The sequence below is a fragment of the Sprattus sprattus genome (assembly GCF_963457725.1).
Source record: "Sprattus sprattus genome assembly, chromosome: 1".
Classification (NCBI taxonomy): Eukaryota; Metazoa; Chordata; class Actinopteri; order Clupeiformes; family Clupeidae; genus Sprattus; species Sprattus sprattus.
In genome coordinates, this window is record NC_137920.1 from 37,261,956 (window position 1) to 37,282,643 (window position 20,688).

The 20,688-nt window shown below is 44.7% G+C and overlaps 1 protein-coding gene across 2 annotated transcripts in view; it reads left to right on the plus strand.

Annotated features, from left to right (window-relative positions):
• The window catches only part of prkcaa (protein kinase C, alpha, a), a 155,262-nt gene that overhangs the window by 39,933 nt on the left and 94,641 nt on the right, over positions 1–20,688 (plus strand). For both annotated transcript variants that reach the window (XM_080838823.1, XM_080838824.1), the window contains exon 3: positions 17,380–17,462. In XM_080838823.1, the coding sequence (XP_080694949.1) occupies positions 17,380–17,462 (83 nt within the window). The remainder of the gene's footprint in view (positions 1–17,379; positions 17,463–20,688) is intronic.

The window sequence follows — 20,688 nt, forward strand, 5'->3', positions numbered from 1 at the left end:
CTGGGTTATCTGCTGTCCAAAGAGAGGGCCCTCCTCCTGGGGTGTGTCCGTAACAAGGCTCATTAGATCCCACTTGTGGAGCTCTGTTCTGTGGTATTAGGCAACTAGGGTTTAAATGAAGGTTTAAGCCTAATCCTCTTGTCTGACCAGTGTCGCTTGTTATGTGATCTGAATTGGTAAGACGTGTGTTTCTCTCCCTCAACCACTGTCTCTAGCTATGACTCTCTCTCTATCTATCTATCTACTTATCTCTTTCTCTCTCTCTCTCTCTCTCTCTCTGTCTCTGTCTTATGCATGCACGCACCATGCACACACACACACACACACACAGACACACACACACACACACACACACACTCATACACACACACTCATACGGCTTTAATGCTGGATACATAGAGGCAAGGCTCTGGTCTCATGGTGTGCTTAGCCAGAAAGGCTCTGATTGATTAATCTGGTCTGGAGAGGAGACGGTAGCTTGTGCACCTGCAGCCGAGCGGCACATACCTCACATTTAATGAAGTAAGTACCAGTTTGTACACAAAAACATGGAGATGTAGCCTAATCAATTCCCACTAAAAATGTCCTGTTGGTTTTAATGCTCCCATAAACTGCATCTTTAGTGCATGTTGGCGCTCCCAATTACTTTCATTATGGCCTATTTGTTCATATGGGAAGATACACTGATGAAGCACTACTAAACACTACTAAAATACTACTGGGACACTACTGAACACTACTGAAACACTACTGACACACTACTGATCACTACTGAAACATTACTACATTGCTCATTCTCTATATTGTGCCTGTGTTCTTAGATTCTTTGGGCCCTGTGTCTTCTCCATTGATTTAGTGGTTCAGTGTCATTAGGATGTGTTCAGTGTCAGGGTCTCTGTCAGACTGGGATGACTCTGCATAAATTATTAAAAAACCGGAAAAAACCTGTAGTCTGGTCCTATTATGACATTAACTCAGCACTTTTACTGTGCTGGCTCTTGTGATCTTTATTTGGCCTGAGATGTGATTCAGTTAACAGCTTCCGAGGTTGTTGTCGACGTTTTGCACACAAATTGGGTTCATGGTTCGAAGTCCGTCCATTTAACCCTGGCCGCCATCTAGTAGCATGGGCTTCTCTGCAAGCTGTCAGAGCTTTCGCTACTAAATCACTTCTATTCCTCTTTCAGTAATAGATCTGATTGGTGTTGTCGCAGCTGTTAATTTGTAAAAAAAAAAGCTCGTAAAAAGCTAGGTAAAAATAGATTTTCCTGGCAGTTTATGACAGTAAAAAAAAACTGAGAGGGATACAGTGTGAAAGGTCAGTGTCTCTGCCTTAGGAGGAGTTATCCATGTTGCTTTAGATGTGAGCTGTAACTAGGCAAGCATATCAGTGATGCTTATTTACACAGTTATTTGCACCATGGCCTAGCGACGGCTCTTTACAGGGCTGTCTAATTTGTGCTGTAACACAACAGTTATGTGCTAAAAACAGACTCACCACAACACAAAAGTCATGGAATGTTTTTGTATTTGGATGTCCATGGTGTTTGACGTCATTCCGTCTACCTCACCACCACATAGTTTGGAAAGCTGCTCCACAACCTTTGAAGAATTCAGAGATGGTGTGGCAAGCTAATCATTAATGAATTCGCGTTGAAAAACACAAAGCCCAGGTTTTACCACCGAGGGATTGAACTGTTGTGACACGAAGGAAAACAATTCTCCACCAGAGACAACCTTTCAGCTAAACAAACACAATATTACCTAATTAGCAGCTTGTTAAATACTTCCACTGAGCTGTTACTGAGTCTGTGAAGTAAGCCTCCTGCGCCGGGTAGGCTGTGAGGGCTTTTTTTTAAACAAGACTCACTAATCAAAGCTACCACACGCTCACACTGGGTTCATGGTCTGTGTCTGTGGCTACCGCACGTTCACACTGGGATCATTGTCTGTGTCTGTGTCTGTGTCTGTGTCTGTGTCTGTGTCTGTGGCTACCGCACGTTCACACTGGGATCATGGTCTGTGTCTGTGTCTGTGTCTGTGGCTACCGCACGTTCACACTGGGATCATGGTCTGTGTCTGTGTCTGTGTCTGTGGCTACCGCACGTTCACACTGGGATCATGGTCTGTGTCTGTGTCTGTGGCTACCGCACGTTCACACTGGGATCATGGTCTGTGTCTGTGTCTGTGTCTGTGTCTGTGTCTGTGTCTGTGTCTGTGTCTGTGTCTGTGGCTACCGCACGTTCACACTGGGATCATGGTCTGTGTCTGTGTCTGTCTCTGTGGCTACCGCACGCTCACACTGGCCTCATGGTCGGTGTCTGTGGCCAATGGGCTCAGCACTTGACAGACTGTAGAAGCACCTTTGTGGCCCCACACAGTACAGAGGGTGTAAACTTGAAATGAAAGGCTTACTGTTCACAGTGTCTTCACTGGGTGAGAGGCTGCCTGCCTTCTTTGGCTGTCAGTGCCGTGTTGTAAAGTGATGGATGTGATTGTAAAGCACTTGGGACATGCATCTCATTGCACCATATGGGCACCTTGGATGAGGCGTCTCAGTGTATTTGTGTCACCTTTTGTCTCTCTCTCCCTCTTCCTCTCTCTGTCCCTTTCCTTCTCTCTCTCTCTCTCTCTCTTTCTTTCTCTCTCTTTCTCTCTCTCTCTTTCTCTCTCTCTCTATCTCTCCTTTTTTCAATATAGTCTGTCTCTTGGCATCGACCCCCCAGGAGTTTGACTTGTCAGCAATCTTTGTTGTGTCTTCCCACTGTACCGAAGCAGAACCGCGCACCAAAATGGGTACAGGTTGCCTTGGACACGGATTCTAAACTCTGTGGAGACTGGAGCGAAGAGAACAAACAGCTTCTCAGGAGAGACAAATAGATTAGTCCTCTTGGATGAGATTAGTAACCGAAACACACCTCCTCCACCCTGGTTTATTACCCCCTGGCTTTGTTTGCCAGACATTTAATGTTTGCATCCAATCCATTATTTTTTACTGCAAATGGAAGTGGTTGCGCCTTATTGCCTGGCGAAATGGTATTGTAGAAAAGGAAGTCGGTAGTGTTTATTTATGCATTAGTGATAGGTGAGTGCCATTGACTCTATCGATGCTGGCAATCTTCAGGGAAAGATGTTACTGCGGTGAATTTGCGGAGAACAAATTGAGTTGGATATCACATCACGCTTGACTGGTCCTTTATAGTGCACTGATCACCTACTGTTCTTCAAACAAGGGCCTTTGAAGCCAGGGTAAATACCTCTTCCCTTTGCACCACCTCATTCTTATATATATATACACACACACACACACACACATGTACTTTTTCTACATACTTCTATGTATTTGTATTCATACTCTATATCTAACATGTATGTATAATCTCACCCAAACTAGTGGTTGTTGTGAATCATTCTTTGCTGTTCTTAGTACCGTTCTTGGCCAGAGAGTTCGCGTTCTCTGGGCCTGATGATGAAAGGGTTCCTATATATGCTCCTCACTGTTTCTCTCCCTACTCACTCCACCCTGCAAGTGGCCATCCAAATAAACAGTGTCACAGTCCAGAGCGCTACGTCAACTCCTGCTCCGCGGGAAGCATGGTATGGTTCTGTGTCAGGAGGAGGAGGAGGAGGAGGAGGAGCATGTTTGGGGAGGGGAGCGGGTGAGCGTGTGAGTGTGTGGGGCAGCAGGCGGAGGAATGTGGTTTGGAAGGGCCCCATGGGAGTGTGGCGCGGTGCGGAGCTGAGGGGTTTAATATTAGTACAGCTTACCAGAGCAGGAACTCTGACGTGCACTAAGACCACGCACTCTGGCTCGTCCTGAGAGACAGCAAGCTGGCACGCCTGATTGTGTGTGTGTGTGTGTGTGTGTGTGTGTGTGTGTGTGTGTGTGTGTGTGTGTGTGTGTGTGTGTGTGTGTGTGTGTGTGTGTGTGTGTATGTGTATGTGTGTGTGTGTGTGTGTGTATCGGAGAGAAAGTTAGAGGGGGTGAGAGAGAAGAAGGGGGGGACTGGCTGAACGAGAGAGAGAGATAGAGGAAGGGAGAGAGGGTTTGTGTGAGAGAAAAAGAGACCGTTGTACCACTTTGAGTGTTGAGCAGATGTCACACTGATCTGTGCCTGTGGTGAATTGTGGTCCCCAGTCTGAGTTCTGTTTAACCAGCATAAACCACATACCACATTTCTCTCTCTTTCGCTCTCTTTCAGTCTCTCTCTCTCTCTTTCTCTTTCTCTCACATACATACACACACACACACACACACACACACACACTTTACACGCACACATAACCTTTCATATGAGCGTAATATACATTTCTGGGAAAACCGCAGACTATCTAGGGCAGAAGTGGCCTCAATTTTAATTAAAGCTGTATTCAGTTAGCGGTATCTACAAAGACATATGGTTTTGCGTTTCTAGTAAATACACCTACTTAGTATATCCACTGTGAGAGACTGTGTTCCAACTATAAGCCTTCCTGTGTTATCTTCAAGATCCACCATGTTAACACCACAGCTTCCAGTAACAATCACACCTTTAACCTCCAACCTGTCACACACATACACCAACCCCCCCTGACACGCAACAAAAAGGTAGGTGTCAGAAGTTCACAGAATCTGTGTTGATAATAATCCCCTTAATTGGCATTCGGTGCATTCATAAATTGTGGAACATGGTATCGATCAGAAAATGTTCATTTGCTCTTTCACACAAAAGCATTAATTAGTTTCATGACGTCGGCTTGTGCTCGTGACAGCAGTAGCTCATAGATAATGGTCCAGATAATGGATTCCACACCAAGACTACACACATGGAAGGGGAGCGTTCGATTTTGGATAACAAAGATCACAAATTAAAATTATACAGGGGGAAAAAACAAGGTCTGTTGAATAGGGTAACAATTTGCTCCAATCTTTCTTTGATTTTCTGTCATCCTGAGTAGGACAACCTCAACATTAGAAATGTGATCGATAAAAGCAAAACTTCGATCAATTCTAACACTAGTCCAAGAAGCGCCTTATCTGCTAACGCGTTGTTTTCTCATTTCTTGAGAAGTTGTGGGCGCTGTTCTGTCTGATTACATTGGTCATTCCTGGACATTGCCCTGTTTTAATTAAAGCTGTATTCAGTAAGCGGTATCTCCAGAGACATTTGGTATTGCGTATCTAGTAAATAGACCTACTTAGTATTCCTGACTCGTCTGTACCCTTTGACCCATCCCCCCCCCCAACGGCAGGCCTTTGGCCAAAGGTGCTAAATAAATGGAAGCAGGTCTTCATCACCCAATAAAGCAACAGTGCAGAGTCTCCATAGCCACAGTATATTTTTAATGGGAGCTGAAATAAGACACTTAGCAGCGCTTGCTTCCTCCTCATTGATCATACTTTTGCTGGGAGGCAGTCGCCAGGCAAATGTGTGTTTATTATAGCGATTGCTAAATGGATGTCCTAATTGAACCCAATGGCTTCTTGCACGGCGAGGAGTCTTGCTCATGCGCATTATCCACAAACTGATTGATACGTTATTAAAACAGCTCCTTAGATTTGTATTTGGCTTTGAGAGGTACCAGCACTGGAAATGGCATTGACAGCATATTAATGACATATTTTGTGTTGTCATTGGTTTCGTCTTCTACTGCTTTGTCTCCGTATACGTCGGTTGAGAGCATGGAGTCTTACACCAATATGAGTTTTTGGCAGAGGCTTGAAGGGCTGTTGGCACATGCGATGATCCCCTGTGAAACAGCTGAGATAAAGGTGCTGCCCCTCTATCTGAAAGAGAGACAATGAGAGGGAGAGAGAGACAGAGTTAGCATTTCTGAGGGGCTCGCTAATAACAGAGCAGAAGTTAGCACCCGTGCAGGGCCACTGTCGCTGCCTCAAATCCCCTTCATCACATTTTTGACTCCCTCACCCCTGCTAACCGCCGCTGTCAGCATGGCTCCTGGCGCGTGCATTAACACATTGGCTAGCGATGCGGTGCTAACACCACCACCAGATCTCTGGCCAGATCTCTCGTCAGCCTGACATCTGGTGCCAGCAACAGTAACACCAACAGCACACACTCTGTGTGTCTACAACACCAACAACACACACACACACACAGAAGCACACACACAGAAACACACACACACTCTGTGTGTCTATCGGGATAGATGGATAAGAATGAGCAAACATCGGATTTTGAAGAGCTTTCAGATGAAAACACTTTTCTACTTTTTGAAGTGACAACAGTTGCATGCTTGATGCATGTTGAATTCCCAGACGTATTTAGTGTATTTAGAGTACGTTAGCTTAAGACAGAGAGGAGCATATTCAATTCCTTTTTCAATTCCTGCCCCCTCTCTCTGTTGAAGTTGGTTGTTTGTCTTTGCTGTTTGTTTATGCCGCACCCACTGCCTTCTCCCAGAGGCACTTCTGACAGGACGTGGGTCTTCTCTGGAATGAGTAGCTGCCTCTGATATGTGCGAAAAGGCTGGCTATATTCTTGCGGCAGCCACAGATATTCCCTCTCGCCTCTCGGATCACCTCAGCCACTCCCTCTGCAAAGAGAAAGACACCAGGAGGGTGAGAGAGAGAGAGCTCTGGTATCTCTCTGGAGACCAATAGACTAGAGGTTCAATGCTGGTCAGGGTTTGGTCTTGAGGCTAATAAAAGCAATAAAGCACACATGGAGAACACACACACACAATCAACACTCATATTGCACTGCTCTCACACAATAGCACACACCCAATAGCTCATGTAAGAGTGGTTTTTATATCCAGTCACACTCCTATGCAGCCGCAGGCTCATTACACTCATAACAGCCAGAGACACTGAGGGCCCTTGCCTTAAAATGAGCACCACTTGGCTAGCGTTAGCGCTCAGCTGAAGCAGCTCGTCCTTCCAGATGCCATCAATCATCCAAACCCTACCAGATACCTCCAGCTCCTCGAATAACCACGACAAACATGTGGAGTGAGTCTACCTCACCAGTGAGTGAGGAAAAAAACACACAACTCTTCACCGCGGTGTCTCCGCGCGCTAGCTTCTCTTGATAAGCAATTAAAAAGTATGGAGTCTCTAGGAGACAATCATGACAGCTTTATTTTACCTTAACTGATTCGCCTTCTGATGAGCATGACATTAAGCTTCCATCAAGGTGGGGTAGTTAATTAAATGCCCCTTCCTGTAATAACGCTTTGGTGAGATTGGATCCTCCTCTTTAGTCTCTCCAGCAGTGAATCATACCCTGACGCATTCACCTGGGATGGAGATATAAGGCTGCAGATAATTGAATCGGAGCCCGCTGGTGTAATGGCGAGTGAAATTAGACGCGATTCGTAGCATTTTTTATTATCTGTGCGATGTAGGATTTATATTCGGCAAACTGCATAATTGAAGTATTTACACCTGGGTGTCGTTATATTAATATAATTACATATATAATATATGTAAAATGCAGTCTGTCTCAAGCCCCCGACGAGATTTTCTCCCAAACCACTAACATAGGATCCGCCATATCATATACCCATATTTCTGTTGTTTCTTAGTTTTATTTTGTAGTTCAATAAGAAGTTTACATGCAGGTGTGATTCACATCATTGGTGGTCACATGCAATCAGTACTTAACAGACTGCGATGTATTTATTTTTCCTAAAGCTTCAATGTTCTATTCTTCCTCTTCTAACATAAGCTCTGTTTTTCTGGGTCATAGTTTTCTCTGCAGATGCTTGTGAATTCCTCTGCCTGAGTCACTATGGTTCCTGCTGAAATAGCTTAGCATCACCCCTCAGGTTGTGTCCACCCTTCTTGACTTCAGTGTCGGCCATGTGTGCTACAGTTGTGGCAATGCCCGTCCTCGTATGAGCACTGAGAACCGAAAACGAAGCTCTCTAGGACCCAGGACCACTTCAGAATGGAGTGGAGCTGACGTTTAACGTGCTAAGGCTCTAGCACTGCAGTCAGGTTTGGCTGAGGAAGGAATGACCCAGGTGGTTTATCTTTGTCTTTTTTTCCTTGTGGGAGATGACGGGCCGTTGGCTGATTGCGTGCCTGATTTGGGGAAAGCTGAGGTCAAAATAAGCCATGCTGTGACTCACTGCTTTTAATGTCAGCTCTGTGTTTGTCAGGATTATTTATGAAGTTTCGCCAGATATGTTATTTTTGCTGTTGTTGGGGGCCATGTTTGGACTGAATGAAAAATTAGTGTTACTGTCGTTGAAGAATGGTATGTTTGTGTCAGTGTTGGAAGGTCTGCTCCTAGACCCTCATGCACACACACACACACACACATTGTGTCCAAGCCCAGTTTAAGGGGCTGGCATTGGTGGCAGTCACAGACCACAGTTCACAATTTAATCTTCACTAATTGCATTTGTGCATTCGGCTGCAAATATGCAGATGCAATGTGAGGGAATTGTGCCTTTCAGCAAAAAAAAATCTGTGCGCAAGCTAGACTTTATTCAGTCATCATAACTGTACAACACAAAAGCAATTACGCCTATGCAGACACGCACCCACACGCACACACACTGCCAGTTGGTGTGTGTCAGACTAATGAAGACTCTGATCGTATGGAGTGCGATAGCGTGCGAAAGCGAGAGAGGGAGGGAGGGAAAGAGGTCGATACTGTTAACAGAGAGAGTGCCTAACAGAGGGAGAGGGAGAGGCACACATCAGACCTGCGACGGCTCCTCTTGTGTCGGGCTCGCCTCCTCCTCCGTCAGGACGCCTCGTGTGAGGAGCGGCGGACGCCGTGGCTTTGAAGCCTCAGCTGTGCCACACACACACAAACACACACACACACACACACATACACACACACACACACACACACATACACACACACACACACACACACACACACACACACTACAGGCTCCTCTCACATGCCAAGAGCCTGACATTCATGCCATCCCTGGTGCACAAGCTTCGTATTTCAAGCGAGCAGCGCGCCGTCACGTCACATCGCGATCTATAACCTCTAACCGTCGTCGTCTGGAAGACGTGCAGCCGTCTTCTTTTGGCTTCTTTTGTGTTTGTTCATTTAGCCAACATTCCCTCGGCGTGTTAGTATACACTGCCTTGTCCCTGTTGCCACATAACAGCGCAGTGGCCGAAGACCAGATCATTTACATATGAATGAGCACAGCGAAATAGGCTTTGCCTGACGGGCCGTTCGTTGCGGTGCCTTTATTTCAGGGTGATTGGTAAAACAATAACTGGGATGTGTCTCAATTCTCTCAGTGGGCATATCAACATAGAGCCAGTGATCCCCACATGGTCTGTTTAAATTGAAATAATGTGCAACAGGAGATATTGGGCAACGGGAGACAGGATGTGTATGTCTGTGTATGTCTGTGTGTGTCTGTGTGTGTCTGTGTGTGTGTGTGTGTGTGTGTGTGTGTGTGTGTGTGTGTGTGTGTGTGTGTGTGTGTGTGTGTGTGTGTGTGTGGTGTGAAAAAGCTTTCTTTAACGACAGTCTCGCACCACGCCCAGCCACCTCTCCCAAGCCTCCCCTTGGGGCACCGGTAGAGCCATGTTTAATTCATTATGATTATGTCATTACAGCCCCTCTGAGTGTTCCCTTGGAAACGGTCTCCTAAACTCACTCGTTCGCTCGCTCCTACTTTCTGTCTCTCTCTTCCTCTCTCTCTCCTTCTCACCCCCTGGAGAGATGTCAGTAGAGGTCAGAGCCTTCAAAACAGAGCGCTTTTCTTCTTCTCTTCTTTTCTTGTCTTCTCTTTTTTTCTTCTCTCCGCCACAGGAGTATAGATGTCTTCTCTGCTGTGCAGGGACTAGAAATCTGACCTTAAGATGCTCGCACAACACACTCAAGCATAAACCATCTCATGCAACCAATCTGACTGAACCGCAGACACTTTAAACACACAGACACACACACAGGTCACTGGTGCGGTTTGCACGTTACACATTCTGTAATGTTCATCCATTCGTCATGACGACAGGTCAACCCACACACACTCATACACATGCACACGCTGACACAGACATGCACTCACTCATCGCTTAGAACTGTGTCATGCGTTGATGCTGTTGAACCACATGCAAAAGCATGCACACCCATGAATGCTCACCAACTCATACGCACACTCACATAAACGTGTTGACTACACACCTTATACACTGTGTGTTTGGGCGTTTATATGTGTATCTTTGGTTGTGTGTGTGTGTATGTGTGTGTGTGTGTGTTTGTGTGTGTGTGTGTGCTCGGGTGTGTGTGTGTGTGCAAAAAAAAGAGACCATCCTCATCCAAGTGTGACTGAGCTCTCCAGCAAGTCCCCTTAAATCGGATTAAATGCCGCACTCTCTCTTCCCTGACCCTCGCTCAACACTCAAGCACTGAGGAATTCCCACCAGGGAAGAGCTTACAAGAATTACACTGCCTGATATGAGGAGGACAGAAGTGATGTGTCTGTGTGAGACTCTCTCCCCCCGGCCCCCCCCCCCCCTCAGCCCCAGCCCCCAATTATCCACTCGCAGCACCTTTGCCAGCCTGCGGCACGCTCTCCAAAGAACAGAGCTCTTCTGAAACTCGATTGTCGGCAGGCGCTAAGCTTTCAGGGGTGGAAAGGCACAGAACACTGAATTGATTGTGGCAGGAATCTCGCAGCTCTGCGCCGTTTTTTTATGACTCCACACCCACAGCCCTTCTATGGCTCTGCTGCACCTCCTCTGCACCTCCTTCTCAGCATGGCAGAGACGTGTCCGAATCCCTCGTGGCTCACACACACATTCATGAGCTTTTTATGGCATTCTCCCTGAACTCGCTGTGGTATTTCTTCAGGGGATGGTTGTCTGTGCCTGTGTGGGGCCGTGACTGCAGTATTGGATGACGTGTGTTTCTTTTAACATGGTATAGAATGACGGTATGCAGTTGTCCATACCCACTGTATCAGATTTTGTGAATGTATGCAGACGAGTCCACGTAATATACACATACGCCACACATAATGTGTGAACAGGATTATTTGTACAGCCGTTGCATTTGAGAACGTAAGAATATGATCTCTCCATGTTTGGATAGAACCATCTCTGTTGACATACGTCCACTGCCATGTACACATTCCACATGAATAGTGGAATATCAGTAGATATAATAGTAGGATATAAGTACATACACTATGGATAAGTAACAAAAAACTGGAACATTTGAACATAATTGCATTTTGAAAGTTGAAGAGGTCTCCTTTCCATGGGGTATTGCTGAACAATGCCATATCTTTCTCCGCCTTGTCAGATGAATGTATTTCCATTTAAAACACCCAGCTCCTCCATTTTAATGCCTGAATGACTCAAACCAATTCACAAAAATTGTCATTTTGGCTTATTTGGGTTACTCTAAATGTCACTTACGTAAGATCCATTTCAGAATAAAATCCATCTAAGAGTGAATAGCTTACCTCTGCCCTCCCTCTCTCTCTCTCACTCCAGTAGAAAGTGATATTGTTCATGTGGAGAATATGAATAAGTCATGCAGTACAATTTTTTTTTTTTTTAGTTTATTAGTCCATTTTATTTCCTGCTCTGTTACCTCAGCTGAAATAATCCTGAACAGCTTGTACTAGGAAATTATTCCTTGTGTCATTAATGCACTGGTGTCATTGCGGTTCTCATAGTCATCATCAATATCATCATAATTTTCCTTATGCATCCCAAGTGCGACATCAGACAAATATAACTGCATTTGAGTCCCCCAACAGCTCCTACTTTCAAACTATGGATAGGCAATGACTCACACACAGAGCAACTGTTTGCCAGTGACATTAAAAAGAACTTGCAACAATGTTTCATTCCTTTCAGAGAAGTCGTATTGAATTACTTCAGGCTCACTGTAGGGTACCAGGAGTATTGAAAGAGAATTTGAGTTTAAATATGTCCTCTGTAGACACTTTCTAATATGAAAAGTGATGAAAAGCAGGTCAGTACTCCAGAGAAGTGTTTCTCACAACGTTTGTCTGGGAGACGTCTCTGAATGAGTCACAGAGTGCTTCTGTTCCTTGAGAACTTTAATGACTTATGTAGAGAAAAATGAACAGTAGCTTTTATTTTGAAAAAAAAAAAACCTCTTCACCGTTCTCATGACTCAATCTCATAGGGAAAAGAGAGCTCTCGCAAAGAGACAGAGAAGGTCCTGCGTGAGTGGCGGATGCATACCCTACTGTCGGCTGGAGTTGTGCTGTAACGTGGGCGGGGAGAGAGTCGACTTACTAACCATCTACAGGGATAACACTGATGTGCTACTAGAAAGTAAAAAGTTTAGCTAATTAGGCTACTGTAGTTATGTTGCTGGGTAACGTATTTTCATGAATATGCTAACGTTGTTCAGATTTCTGTGTGGGTAAAGAAATCAACATGTATGTTTAACAAGCCGATGATGAATATTAAGTAAAGTTTTGAATCGTTGGGCAAAAGGTTTATCTTTATATTTGTATGTTTTGTTTATGGTTTGAATTCTATAAAATTTGTAATGTAATGACCATGGGAAATTGTGGGTCCCAAGGCCAGACAAGTTGAAAACCACTGCTCTAAAGCTGAGAGGTAGTTAGGAGAGGCAGGCACTGGGAGGCTAAGTCAGTTATTTTTTTAATAACTTTTTACTAGTAGTCTGTACAACGAGACTGATATCAAAAGCCAAGACTGAAATTCAAAATGTTTTCCTGTTCAGTGAATGTCTTGAAAATGACTGGAATGCTTTTAGTTAGGTATTGACCTTTTTCACTTAATGTCTATTCTATTCATAATTGGTTTACCACAGCACAGACTCTGTGGGATGAGAATTTTGAATCATGCTTATATGAACATACTGTAGTTTCATAACACTGAATAATGTATTTTCCCTAGTGATTAATTATATTATATTAATTAAATAAATACAATTTAAGAATTAAAATTAGATTTATCATAAATAATTAGTTTAAATCAGGGGTGCCCAAATTCTTTCTTGTCAGGGGCCAAATATTAATCGGAGTGGAGGGCCGCGGGCCAAAACCAGAGTTTCATGTTAGGTCATGTCCCATTATATTGAAATGTAGTGCATATGTGTACCCAATTAACATTACCATTAATATACTTACCTGCAAGGCTAATAAACATGATTGCAGGCAACAAGAGTGACTACTGATGTTTCGATGGAAATACTCCCATTATTTTTATTTGTATCCGTCAAAAGAGAAAGATGTAACAGTTACGTGTAAGCTGTGCCGTGGAAACAAGCGCCATGACAGCACTTGACTCCAAAGGCTACCTCCACAAACATTTGTTAAGCCAACACGAACAGGTGAAACTTGTAGCAAGAGAGCATCATGCCTTGACCTCAACTGAAGGACAGACTGCCCCAACTCAGATAGAGAGAGAGAGAGAGCTTGCACATTGACTACTGGTTGATTTCATATTTCATTTCAACATTCTTTACACATAAGTAAGGTACTTATAGTTGGCAGTTGCTAAACTCGTGTTGACATGATGAATTTGAACACATGAATATGAACTTGTTCTACCTTTTCCCATTATACATGCAAGTTGAGAGGACTATAACATCAGCTAGATAACTAGCTATCATTTCATGCAAACGGAGCTCTTCCATATTGTTTAAGGTTAAGGTAAAAGCTAGCTAGTTAGCTAGCATAGCAACAAGATAACCATATGGATCTGTATTGACAAAAGGTCAATAGTGCCCCCCTTGATCCATCTGAAACAATGTTAAAACTGTGGCCAAGCAGTGAACTGCAACCAGTCTTAGTTAAATATGACGTTGAAACAGAGACCCTGTTAAAATGGGTTAAAATGCTGTCTAACAAATGACGTTCTAACTATAATTCTGACCGGAGAGCGGGCCAAAATAAATCCAGCGCGGGCCACATTTGGCCCGCGGGCCCCAAATTGGGCAGCCCTGGTTTAAATCATGATTCATGTTTATTAACCTGTTGCTTCAGCAGTCTGTTTGTCACAGTTGTTCCTCATTGTTTGTACTGTTGAGGTCAGTAGGTGTTCTTTATCTTCAGATCATTTTCCTTCATCTCTTGAAGTTAAAAACTTGCCCTGTGAGATTCCGAAGCACACACCTCCTGAACAGCAATTACATGAGAGCAGACAGCCTACCGCTGCTGACAGATTTATTGAAGACCCATAGAATCTTTTGATTGGGGCAAACCCTATTGGGAAAGGGGCTGTGGTGTGGTTGTGTAACACCATTCAGGGCTCTCAGAGCTGACTGATTAGAGTTAAGTCTTTGCTGCATTTCATTGAATTATACACACACTGGCTAACATGAAACGCTGTTACAATTTCAACAGGCCCGCATTCTGAGAGTCATGGCCACCTCATTATTGCTCAGGCGAGAGGCAAGAGCCCTCAGAACAACGACCGAATAAAGACGCGGCAGGATCCAGCATTCATCACCACGTGGCCACTTTGTTTGAGGCGGCCATTGGGATTGGCATGAAAGGTTGCCTGTGATAGAGACGCCCACGGAGGCCCTATTATTCAGACCGGTGAAGGCGCTGTCTCTCTCAAAACAATGTCCCAACTCGCCTATCTGTACAACACGCAGAACCCTGAAAGGCCTCATTTTACCAGAGCTCTTGGTGGCAGGGATGGAGAGGTGCAATTTCTTTTGGGAAGGGGACGGGAGCTACTGTCTTTTGTGACACCTTGTTGAGACATTACTAGAAACATGCAGGAGTGCAATGTGACATTTGGGGGTATGGGGGGAGGGGGGTTCTGGGCTCACCAATAACTGACAGGTGAAACAAAACTCCACTTCTCAGTGCTCTTGGGAGAATCTAGGGATTTAATGAGTATTGATTCGAATATCCACGTTGCACTGTCGCCCCTGCATAATTCATTCCGTCCCAAAAGTGAAATTATGATAAGGTCATTGTGCCACAACCCACTCATGTCGGCCCTGGTAAAAGTCACCCTGACATTTTCTGATCCTCTCTGGGTAACTAAATGGATGTGCCTCGCACAGGAAGATGCTGTGCAAGCACAGGAAATCTATGTGCTTGCTCAACACTCAGAGGTTCACTAATAACGTTTATCAGGATTCTGTTGTCTGGGTAATGTTAGTGCGGTGTTTGCACCAGGAGTGGACGAGCGGACAGTTTTACTACAGTCATTGGTCTTGAAGACGTTCATGATCTACTTTTCAGGCGAAATGTGGAGATTGTGACATTTAATGTCTTCCTACTAATGTATCCAAACGTAACATAAAACTTTGATGGCATGGATCCATGCTACAAAGCAGCAGCAGAATTGCCTACTAGATGGCTGTGCTGATTGGCCAAATTATAACAAGAGACTCTTTCGTAGGTCCTATCATTGGCTGACGTATAAGAGCAGAGCCAAACCACAAACGATGGAGAGAGGTGACTGAAGTTGTCATATTCTATCTAGCTAAGGCTATAGTGATGTTGAACAACATGGGATTTAAGAAAATTATGAGTTATTGTTATATTTCATGGTTATATTTTGGCTTGCTGACTACAACTTACAGTAAGTTGAAATTGTGAAACAGCCCGAATGTTTTTTCTTCTCAGAATTTTCTGGTAGTGTAAGAATTTGAAGTGCACTTTTGAGTTGTTTACGAAAACATTTTTTACTTGAGTTCTAAGGAATTCACAAATCAGTGTCATTTGAAGGTTAACTGCACCCTTAAAAGAGTGTTTTAGCTGTAAACTAAATTCATTTATTTTAATCAAATCTGAATTTTATGGGTTGAAAATGGCTCAACACGCCATCTACTGTTTGAAATCAACCTGAAGTTTGCAAGGCAGATGCTAAGGTAGAGTCAACCGTTTGGGACTCATCTATGTCATCTATGTCTTTTGCTGAAGGGACTCATCATTCACTGGAGTTTATACCCCCCACTCCACCCACTAACTCTCACTCTACGGTCATGATGGTCAGAACCACTACCGTGACAAATAGAAACAGAATGATAACAGAACACACTTTCCTAATATCCCTATGAAGTCTTTGTTTTATTGTCTCAGTCATTTTATAGCTTTTTTTTCTCTGTCTGCACCTTGAAACCCTGATACAAAGTACCATAAAATGCACAGACACTTTTGTGTCCCTGTCCTTTCAAACACGTACTGTTACAATAGATCTAGAAAACATCTTTATTTCTAACAAACAAAAACTATGCATAGCCCCTTTAAGAGTTTCCAGACGCGGTTGTTATTCCACTTGGCCTCAGCTGGCCTTCAGTTGTGAGTTTGTTGTTCCTCAGAAGAGAAGATGATAGCTTTGTGCACTCTCCACATAATAGGGTAGGCTCATTATATCCTCAGCTTGAGCTTTCCCAAATATTGACTCACGTCTCTCAAATTTGGACTATAACTGCCGCCATCATGTAACATGTTTACCCTGTGTGTTGGTCCAGCCAACTTCTCTAAGCCTCCTCCGCTGTTTACAATAAAACAAATCCCCCCCATCATTTGCTTTAATTAAAAGGCTCAAGACGAACATGTCTGCGATGTTGGATAATGTCCAGCGATGAGTGACTGTCTTAGGTTTGATGGTGGCAGCACATTTCTCCTTCTCTCTCTCTCTGTCGCTCTCTCACACACTCACATCACATCCCATCCCACTCCTTCTCCGGCTGGTGGCAGGTTGGGCAGATCTATTGGCCAGGGAATGGATGTCTTGAGCGCACTCCATGGATGGATGGGGGGGGGGGGGGGGGGGGGTGTTTGGCTCGAGCTGCTGTTTATGAATCATCCTTATTGCAAACAGTCAGCACCGTAAAATATCAGCGGCACCTTGAGTGATGGGGGGTTGGGGGGGTGCTTATGTAGCCTTCAGGTCTGCGCTGGTTATTGATGATTTTATTGATCATTAGCCTCGGGAATGGCCAGACTCTAAAATGGCCTTTGGTTCACAGAAACATATCTGACTTGGTCAAAGACTGCTACTGTAGCCCAGTGCATATGTTAGCGTGCTTAGGTACATTGCATTCAGAAAGTATTCAGACCCTTTAATGCACGTACATTTTGGGGGTCAGGTACTGTTTCACCATAACCAGCTTCATAAGGATGCAGCTTATTTCCACATTCACCACAGCAGCCATGGTATGTGGTTGGGCAGGTAGCAGTGATGTGACGCAACTGTAGGTGTCATTAAATGAGAAACTCTCAACTAATTATTATGTTTAAATACAGAGGTGACCAGCTCAGGTTTACAGTTCCCAGCAGTAAACAGGAAACATGGTAATCACTGCACAACCTTGCTTTTCATACTGGACTTCGATATGACACGAGTGTAGGCAACTGTATAGGACTAGTATTTCTCGAACAGTGATTGTGATGACTTCCTGTAACATTCATTCTTTGTCTCTTACTGAAGAAGCCTCTCTCCTCCTTTTTGTTTTTCAGTTTGCTGTTTCGTGGTTCACAAGCGCTGCCATGAATTTGTCACATTCTGCTGCCCTGGAGCGGACAAGGGTCCCGACACAGACGTGAGTAACCTCTCTTGTCCAGAGGTTGTATGATTCTTGTGTGATTTATTGTGCAGATTATTTACTGTGAAACCACCAGATACAGTATCAAATCACCAATACATGTCCAAGCGTCACTGTGCAAACTGATGCCAGATCAGTTGGGAACAAGTGTGATTTCAAAATGTGCTTGAGTATGCACGCACACCCACCTCCCAACACTGTGTCCAAAAAAAGTTTTCAGTGCTAAACATCTCACATGATCCAGGATGTTGGCCCGATATTGAGGGTGAATCACTCCAGCAGGTGGCTAAGTGCTCGTTCCCATTAACCAAAGACCTTGTATCTCAGTGAAGTCATGGGTCTGTGCAGCAGTCCCTCTCCGAAGCTGAGACCTCACTCTCCTTTAGCTCACCAGGAGCTCTCAGCTGAGAGCTCACTCTCCTTTAGCTCACCAGGAGCCCTCAGCTGAGAGCTCACTCTCCTTTAGCTCACCAGGAGCTCTCAGCTGAGACCTCACTCTCCTTTAGCTCACCAGGAGCCCTCAGCTGAGACCTCACTCTCCTTTGGCTCACCAGGAGCTCTCAGCTGCACTGTTCCATCTGAGCCACCAGTTCATAACCTGATGTAGCAGCCATGGGCAGCAGGCCTTTGTCTAGCCAGGCACAGAAACAGAGATCAAAGGGAAAGTGCCAGTCTGTCTGGCTGGCTGCCAGTCGTCGTGGACCCCAGCATCTGGTGTGTGTATTAAGAGAACAGATGGAAGAAAGTGCAGAGATCTCTGTGTCCGGGCTCAGGAAGAGGATTCCAGGACTTTTATTTGCTTACATTTTCATTTTGATTGCTGGAAAGCAGCTCCGCTGAACTATTAGCCATTTTAAAACAGTTTTTGTCATTCTCGGTGCAAAAACATTACAGTTACGTGGAAACGCCCTACATGAAGTTCTCCATATGTAAGCTATCATTGATATTAAATTAGTATAAAACGGATGTTTAATACCAGATGTACTCTTAATATTCCTCAACACAAAAGCCCTAAGAGCTTTGCATAATGAGTTGTCTATATTATTTCACACTCCAATCTTTCTCAGGCTTAGTCAATTCTCTCACCTTTGAGCAGATGCTGCTGAGTCCCACATTATTGAAGTAAAACAATACATAGTTGACCTAATTGCACACACTCCTAAATATAGTGCAGTATAATAAAAGTGGATATTGTCTGCATTTTCACAGATTTTTCTTCAGTATATTATTGAAGGTGGATAGTCTTTACATTTCCACAAATATTATTTCACTATTCAGACTTCTTTGTGTCACCATGGAGTGCCCCCTCAGGCCATGCGTCTCTCTGCCGTTCGCTGCTCGGTGATGTCTGGCCCGTAACGGGAGATAATGTCAGTATTTCAGGCTGCTCTGTCATGCCCCAGCTGTTTACAGAATGCGTAGCGTAGATGACACCCAAGTCGCTGAAATAGTTTGCTCTGTAGGATCTCAGATCCGCGGGTATCTGGGGCCCCTGTCTTGAGCGCCATCGGCAAGGGTCTCTCTGGGGCTCAAGTTTCCCCCCCCCCCCCCCCTGTACAATCCATGTTCACAATAGATATGAATAGACCTCATTCTCTTTGTGTCTGCTCGAGGCATGTCTGCCTGGCATTGATTTTTATATCCGCAATTTCCTCCAAACTGACTTACAGACCACATGCTCTTTGTTGGTCAAAAGGGACTAAACACATTAAGTCAATTCACCGGCTCCCTTTGGCAGACCAGAAACTTGTTTTTGTTTGCTTAATTGTGTTTCATGAAAACGGTTACCTTGTGCCAGAAGCTCCTTCATTAAATGCTTCCCCTCACACCTTTTACGGTACCTCCGACATCGGTGGGGCTCACAGAACTCTCCGTGCTGCCTGAATTCTACACACCTAGCACAAAGGTTGCCATGGGCAACACGCAATCATGACCCTCCATCATTTGGGAATCGGCGCTTGTGTGTGCAATTAGACTGCGGAGAATTGTGCTGTGTGGGTATGCTCTGATGACACAACAAAGACTCATCACGGCACGGCTATGAAGAAGTGGCAAAAGAGACAGTGGAAGGTGCTATAATTATGAGAATCGGTGTTTCCATATCAACACACTGGAAGTTTACACCGCAAACATAGCTCTGTTTTGCTGAACTCCTTTTGTGTGTCACAATATGAAATGGCACCCTTTTTTCAACTACATTCGTTGCAGCCAGCTGTTACTCAGCATATGAAAGCAGTGCAAGAGATAAAAGTTCCTCTGACAGACAGCATCTGTGCACAGCAAGCACTGATCAATCAGCACTGCATGAGGACCTGAAGCTAAAAAGATTTCTAGTTCTGAGGAGCCTGTTTTTTTTCACCGGGGCCTGGGGAGAGACTGATTGAATAAGGAGAGCTGAGGCTCAGTGCTAAACCCGGAGGAGGGCTGAAGCTGAGGTTAGGGTGCTGTGAGTTTCAACCACTACCTCCAAAGGTAGCTACAAACTCTGGCAGAAAAGAGGCTGCCATTCAAACGAAGAAAACGTAAAGGTAAAGTTGAACTTGGTGTTGGTGTTGGTGAAGGTCACAGCCTTACCGCCAGTTAATTAAATCAGTAGTGTTACACATATAGGCTGATTTTAAAAGCGCCCACACACAGGGATTTAGTAAACTTTGAAAGAAGATACTATTAAAACTACTTTGTCTTTATAGCAAATACTGCCCTTAACTGGTCCCAAAAAACGACATAAAAAACTAAATCCATTTTATTTCCACACTCTCACTCTCTCTATTTTTGATATGGGTCCCCGGTCCCGTTCTGTTTGTGTTCCTGGTGTCCGGCCCAAAGGGAGGTAGTGGGGTAAACTGATCCGCTGGCTGGATGCCAAATACTGTGCCCGTCGCGCTCCGCTGTGATGTAATACAGCCCCTGCCCCCCTCTCCTGCCCCTCTGTGGGGCATGCTGTGCCAGTGGGCGCTTTTAGCCCAGGCAGAAATACTGCCTCTGCCTGGACACCTCCCATCCCCCTAAGCCCCTGCTCCTGCCCTCCTCAGCAACGGGGGAACCCGATGCCCTCCTTTTTTGTGCTTAGCACCACTGTTTTTATTTTGGCATTTCGGGTGTTGACATGTTCCAGTGACACGACTCGCTGTTCCTACCTGCTGGTGTTTCTGCTACTGTGGGCCAAATGAGCACTTGCTCGAGTTTTTCCTCTCTCCCTCTTCCGCATCTGTCTCTCTCTCTC